Source organism: Haliotis cracherodii, unplaced genomic scaffold (genome assembly GCF_022045235.1).
Source record: "Haliotis cracherodii isolate W230 unplaced genomic scaffold, xgHalCrac1.p SCAF_20, whole genome shotgun sequence".
NCBI classification, from domain to species: domain Eukaryota; kingdom Metazoa; phylum Mollusca; class Gastropoda; order Lepetellida; family Haliotidae; genus Haliotis; species Haliotis cracherodii.
The window spans coordinates 3,840,587-3,847,986 of record NW_027266276.1 but is presented as its reverse complement, the minus strand read 5'-3'; the positions used below and the strand labels follow the sequence as shown (position 1 = coordinate 3,847,986).

General features: G+C 40.8%; 1 protein-coding gene across 1 annotated transcript; it reads right to left on the bottom strand.

Annotated features, from left to right (window-relative positions):
* Positions 1 to 230: 230 nt before the first annotated feature.
* LOC139470446 (fibrinogen-like protein 1) lies at positions 231 to 4,486 on the bottom strand. The gene is made up of 3 exons (XM_071252854.1): positions 4,136 to 4,486; positions 2,715 to 2,814; positions 231 to 868 (listed from the first exon to the last, which is right to left on the bottom strand). Exons 1-3 carry the CDS (start codon positions 4,484 to 4,486, stop codon positions 231 to 233), a joined length of 1,089 nt encoding a protein of 362 aa, XP_071108955.1.
* Positions 4,487 to 7,400: the final 2,914 nt, after the last annotated feature.

Below are 7,400 nucleotides of genomic sequence, written 5' to 3'. Positions count from 1 at the left end.
TGGGAAACTTCCAGGATGTGCCTCACTTCATCTGTTCTATTAATTTCCTTGGCTCAAACATGATGGCGATGTCATACTTTTATTATGTGTGTGTGTGTGTGTGTGTGTGTGTGTGTGTGTGTGTGTGTGTGTGTGTGTGTGTGTGTACTGATGGGGGGGGTCCATGTCCAGAAGACTTGTAACCTTAGACGTCGTCTTCAAGAAATCTAACAATGGAGAGGATACGGCAACTAAGGCCGAATGACGCGTATTTGTATATTCAGTGACCATACTATACGAATAACTCCACTGTCATCTGGCCATTTCACCATGAAGAAGCTTTTGTGGAGATTTGTATCAGGGCAGTCAGTCCCGTACCACCACCCTGCTCCATCACGTACAGCGCATTCCGAGGGGTCAGGGCGGTCCCACGTGGCGAACATTTGTCCATTGATGCCCTTGCCCGCTACTCCATACTCAAAACCATTCCCTACAGCACTGGTGGGGTGTTTAAAGCTGCTGCCAAAAGTCAGTTTGTATCCACTGGCGTCATCGTCTACCCTGAACCCTCTGTAGTAAAACAGGCCAACAAGTCCGCCAGCACCCTTCACGTATATACCAAGGGTGCAGTTGCCCTGGTGTGAGATGTAGTGAAGAGCTTCAAGTCCCAACCATCTGCTGCACGAGGTGTCCCAACCAGTCTTGTATTCAGCCCACGTCTTGTTGTAGTCGTTGCATGTCGAACGCCGTGTCTCAAGTATTGTGTAGCCTCCGTTTGACAGAAGGCATTCCACCAGGTAGTCTCGGGGAGCGTTAAGAGGACGGATGATGACGTGTCGATTGTTGGACGCCACTGCACGCATTCCACCCTCGAAGGCTTCCGTGCAGTCTTAAAAAAATAAGATAGCTGTCACAGTACTCTTGCTGTTAATTACCAAACCAACAGCACTTACATCCAAATACATTCCTATCCTGTGTGGGCGCACCTTCATCTATAAGGTATCATTCATATATGCTGATGTTTCCCTCGCATGTTTCAAAACTCTCAGTTGCTATCCACACGCATCGATATATTTTTACCTTTATGTTTCAATGATGATGAAAACATCTAGAGCAAGAAACGTCTGACGGAAATCACACTCACTCACTCACACATTGATAAATCTATCTATCTGTATTCTAGTGTACTGTCAAACAACGTTCTCCCAACTTGAAGGGACCTACGTAAATACATCGCGTTATCCGAGGTTCGACACAACCGACAATTATGAATAAGGAAGGAATATGCAGAACCAAGCTTATACTTCGAGACAACCGTAAGCTTGGCACACCGACATAACAGTGTTTGACAGACACACACAGAGAAAACAGACAGACAGACACAGCACACACGCACGTACACACACACACACACACACACAAACACAGACAAACACACACACACACACACATATACACACACATATACAAACACAGACAGACACACACATACACACGCACACATACATACAAACACAGACAAACACACACACATACAAACACACACTATACTGTTTCGTATTGATTCCCAAATGGTCTTGAATGAGACACGTGGTCTGTTTTGGAACCCAGGAAACAGTGTTGAAATAAGACAGAAAGGACGGTGCTTTCAGATACATGTAGGTACTGCTCAAGTAGATCAGTTCTAAGGCTTCGACATCGCCATCACATCTAACGTATATAGGTACATATATACCCTTCTAGAAACTGCTACCTAACGGAACATCTCGATAGTTAAGTCAGTCTCTCTGAAGTGAACTGAATTTACGACTGTAAACCATAACTAAGGGAGGTAGCTCTACTCTAAATTCTGACCCGTCACGCTCACTATATTTTACAAGCGTTTCAATCAATTATGACCTACATTCTGAATAAATTATATTGATTGATTGACAATCATATTGCTGCCATTTACGATCAATACTACTGTCCACAGTTAACCTACTCCAATAGCAATACATACACGCACACACAGGCATGCTCGCTCACCCACAGACACCGATGATTTTGATACTCCATGATGCAGCTGTCTTTTATATGCCATTCAATTATGCATTTTACAGTACCGTGGAGTGTGTTTGAACAGCTGAAGAATGTATTTCAGTTTAGGTAATAATTTGTGTTATGAATGCTCTTACTAGAAGGGTTTACACTGCATTGTGCTCAACGTATGTGCACCATATCGTCTGTGGTAGAATTAAGGGTTTGTGTGTAATACCAGACATGGGGGCACGGGTGGCCCAGACGTCTAAGGCCCCGCGGTTCGCTGTGCAGAGCTGCGTCCCTTGTCCACGCCAGAAACCTATGATGGTGGGTTCGAATCCTGGTTCGCCCCGATTATGTTTCTAGGTTTGTCAGCACCATACCCGTGCTCGTGGGTTTCACCGAAGTGGTAAACGTCTAAGACCTGCATCACTTCGGGCTTTCCTCCCACATTAAGCTGACACGCCGCGATATAACTGGAATACTGTTACAAACGACGTTAAACCCAACTCACACACTAATACCAGACTTGTTGAATTGGACAGAGTCTGTTCTCTTGACCATATCTTTAACAAATATTAATGGATTTCAACCAAATTCAACGATCAATGTCGTCCGTGTGCACACCACTGATACATATACGTGATATACATTAATATATACACCAACTTTAACCCATCATCTCGACATAATATCTACGTGTATCGACTCACCTTTGTATCGTCTCTCACAGTAGGTTCCTGTGTAGTCATCATAACAGTCACATTTAGACAGGGCATCGTTGAAAGTCCCTCCATGCTGGCACACATTTGCCTGAAATAGAACCAGCTGAGGATGAAACGCATTCCAGTTTCTTTTCTTCTTTCTGTGATTCAGAGTGATAAGGATCTCTCCACAAGACTTGATAAGACAAGAGAGATGTGTTTTACTTTCCAATAGTTAGATCTTCCCTTGTGCCAAGCAATATTCCAGCCTATAGTGTCTACATTTCACAACTTTAGAGGCATAATCGGGCATCCTCTTTCTTTCTATGAAGATTTCAAAGGGCGAAAAACGACCCTGGCTTAAAAGTCCTCAGTAACGTTTTTAAGAAGGTATATGGTAGACATGTGGATGACCTTCCCAAATTTGACGCTTCATTATCAAAATTGATGTCCGATGCAATTCCAAATGCTGTATGTTCCCATATTTCTTCAGATGAGCAATTTACTTGACTTGCAGGTATTAGTGACGGGTGCAAACGCTCGGGCGGTAAACACCTGTTATCATCACTATTTCATAGTGATTCGTGAACACATTCTCGTGAGATAGCTGGAATCGTTAATCGATTCCGCTTTTAGTAGAGATTTCTTATGAATACGGAAAGAGCTTTGTCGCTTTTACAAATATGAATAAATCTATACATTCGCGGTAAAATGGTCATCCTCAAAATCCTAGATTCGACACCGCTGACGGACCAATCACAAATGCAGGATTCTAAAATGTCATGATGAAACAATACATTCATTCGCCTCCATGGTATTTCGAGACAGTTACGAGAATCTTCTCCAACTATATCTACTCCTTCCTTTCTCAAACTTAAAATACATCCTTATCTTTAAAACTTTGACAAAACATTTCTTTATGTAAAATAATTGAAAAAAAGAAAGAACACTTTGTAGTCTGTATTTTTGCTGTATGTGTCTGTCAAGTGAAATGTGTTCTCCTCAGGTATGGCACATGCATCAAAGTACGATAAGTGCTCGAGCCTGGCTGGCCCCAAACAAACATATCTTCAAACAAAATGTTTAATCATTCACTTGATTGTCAAAATAGTTCTGTCACATTTGTGCATTAACTGAAATAGGGGTTCAAACGATAATGAAGGCATACATAACTGACAGCCTATTGTCCAATTGAGGAAATTAGATTGTCAAACAACAGAACGTCACATATGTGATTCGATGTCCTGGTAAAACCTCGAACAGGTATCTGTTACACGCAAATCCACGAGACTAATCACGATGGCAGCCCCATGTCTGAAACTATGTTTGTCCTTTCCTGTGTTGATTGACCAATCATTGAGCAATACCAATAAATCGACTGAAAGAAGACTTAGGGGAAAATACATTGGAGACATTTAACAGTTACTCACCGGCTCCAGATGGACACACCAAACGGCCGCCTGCAGATTGGAACACGACCCGTTTGACGTCTCAGGTAGTCTGTGACACACCTGTACACTCTGGGGATCCTCACAGAGGTTGACGGACACGCATCTGGAATCGCCAAGACAGTTTGCCAAACATTGACCTCGAGATGCCACAACATCAGAGTTGACAGGAGTCACCGGAAGAATGACATCTTCAGAACACCCGGGCATTGCTGTGAAAAGTTCCCCTTGAAACTCACTCGAACAGGAACAGACAACAATTAATACCAAAACAACAATAACGGGCGCACGTGAGCCAGCTTGATATCTGATCTGTACAATTGAATCCATCATTACTGACGCACCCTTTTTCCTTTTCCCCTCAACTGTTGGCGTCTTCCTCAACTGCGTGTTTTCTGATCTGAGCAAAACTGAGCAAAGCTTAAGAATCATTCGCACATGTACTCTGGTATTTATAACATCCAACTCGTCACTAACATTGCTTTAAAAAAAGATCGATGCAGACAATATGTTTAACATCGCTTCTCCAACGCAATTGAATCCATCTTTACTGACGCACCCTCTTTCCTTTTCTCCTCAACTGTTGGCGTCGTCCTCCTCAACTGCGTGGGTTTTCTGATCTGAGCTGAATTGGACAAAGCTAAGAATCACTCGTACATGTACTCTGGTATTTATAACATCCAACTCGTCATAACACTGCTTCAAACAAAGAACGATACAGACACTCTGGTTAGCATTGGTACTTGAACCGTCGCCCGTATTTACTCGGTAAATGGTTTTAGTTCTTCGTTCATTAATCGACATAATTGCAAGTTGATGTAAATGTATACATTTACTTATGTAAGCACTGATAACGTCTTGTGTGTTGATCCACCGTCAATAGAATGTCCCCGGATTGTTTGTGTTTCGATGGTAAATATCTCGTATTAGGAATTGACGTTCGATAAAGTTTATTTCGTAATTCAGGCCATTGGATCATAGTACAGTTGTAAGAAAAAGTACATTTTAGATCCCCTGTCCATAGTGTTACATCTCTGTCGATCTCATTTTTAATATTTCATATAAATATAAAGCTATCTCGCGTAGTACATTAACATCACATGATTTAAATAGTTAGTGAGTGAGTGAGTTGGGTTTAACGCCGCTTTTAACAGTATTCCAGTTATATCACGGCGTGTCAGCTTAATGTGGGAGGAAAGCCCGAAGTGATGTAGGTTTGAGACGTTTACCACTTCGGTGAAACCCACGAGCACGGGTATGGTGTTGACAAACCTAGAAACATAATCGGGGCGAACCAGGATTCGAACCCACAATCATAGGTTTCTGGCGTGCCCAAGGGACGCAACTCTGCACAGCGAATCGCGGCGCCTTAGACGACTGGGCCACATTAATATTTCTGTAATGAGGTAAAAAGAAATTTCTCAAGTGAATATGTTTCTTACATACATAAAAGACATGGTATTCATCCTCTACTAAATGAAGGTCACATTCTTTACATATAGATTCTGTATGAGATATATTGAACATTTATATTACGTAATGCACTAAAAAGGTAGACGACTCTAAACTGTGGTACCATGATTGGAAATATATATATCTCTTAAGCGTCTTCTAAATGCAGATAAAAACATTTTCTCATGACCAACATCTTGGAATAGCCACACATACGCAAAACCGCTATTAAATAACATTTGTCTTACATACGATGCCCAATTGACTTTTACATTCTCATCTAATACTTTAAGCAAAACATAAGGGAAGGGGTATCATTCGAAAAAGCTTAATCCAGTACTTAATTACCCTTATTTGTGTATTTATAAACAAACAATAACGTCCAGTTTCACCGGAATAGTTTTTTTTTGCTGCAAATTTACTCTCATCAAGAAAACATGTAAAATAAGATGTTTGTATCACTTCAATTGTATCATTATATTTTATTCCCCATTTTTCCGAACCATACATTAATTTTACTGTCAATTATTTTACAAACAGTTGAGAAATCTATAAACCTGCTATTCCTAAACACATGAAAAACTGGGCCTATTGCCTTCCGTGCATGCAAGAGAGGAATTTCACATGCTTTAGACCACATTAACCGTGAGGAGAAGATAATTCAAAGATGTTTATAGTACGTTAGTCTTTATCTTCACATTATCTAGTGTCCATGCTTCATACTTAGTTATTATTCATCCATTTCTAATGCAATAACATTGGATTTATGAAGATTTACACACAATCCGCATTTCAAGCAATATGCATTTAAAAGATCTAGCTGTCTCTGCAAGCCCCGAACAGTATACGAGAAAAGTACAATGTCATCGGCAAATAAGAGTAACTTCAGACCTTCAATATTTGGGGGTATCCAATATACGACGATCGCAGGCAGCATACATCAATAAAGCTAATTAATAAAGAATATAATTAAGACAGGGCTCATAAAGCAGCCTTGTCTTACCCCACCAGACACCTGCTTTTACAGATGCATACATACATTTTAGCAAATTGTACATTTTACCATCCTTTTTGTAGGAGCAAATATAGCATTTCTCCTGTGAACAAAATCAAACGCCTTTCTAAACTCAATGAATGCACAATAAAATCTGCCTTTTGGCTTATAGACATTTTTGGAACATAATACATGCAACGTAAAGATATGATCAATGGTAGAATATTGAGAACGCAAACCTGCTTAGGATTCTGAAATAAACTCATTTACCACTATCCTCTAAGCGTTCGCTCGTCACGCCGAAGACCCGGGTTCGATTCCCGACATGGGTACGATGTGTGAAGCCCATTTCTGGTGTCCCCCGCCGTAATATTGCTGGAAAACAGCTGCGTAAAACCATACTCACTCACTCACTCACTCAACAGGAATATTCATTAAATTACAATCCGAACTTTGAAAGTTACTTTGAGTGTCGCCGTTTGTACGACCGTTAACACTATGCATAGTCATGGCTTTGCACAGAGCAAGAAGTTGTTTTCCATAATTGTTTACAACATTGTCACAAGATAATCTTGGTTTAACAAACGAATCTTCCTGATATAATTCCTCATCAACAGGTACATACTTGGGGTCATCGTCCCGAATATAATCTGGTTCAGTGGCTGTTCTAGCATTAAAATCTCCACATATGATAAAACGAAGAATCGACTCCATATTCATGTTTTAACTCTTTCAGTTTATCTTCTTATAGGTCGACACCACTATCTTCTGAATAGTCATACTCTGTCGACCCTGCCGGGT

Coding starts and splice junctions, on each gene's coding strand:
- LOC139470446 (XM_071252854.1), bottom strand. CDS start 4,486: ATGATGGATTCAATTGTACAGATCAGATATCAAGCTGGCTCACGTGCG. Junction 2,815..4,135: donor GGTGTGTCCATCTGGAGCCG/GTGAGTAACTGT, acceptor GTTCTATTTCAG/GCAAATGTGTGCCAGCATGG. Junction 869..2,714: donor CTGTGAGAGACGATACAAAG/GTGAGTCGATAC, acceptor TATTTTTTTAAG/ACTGCACGGAAGCCTTCGAG.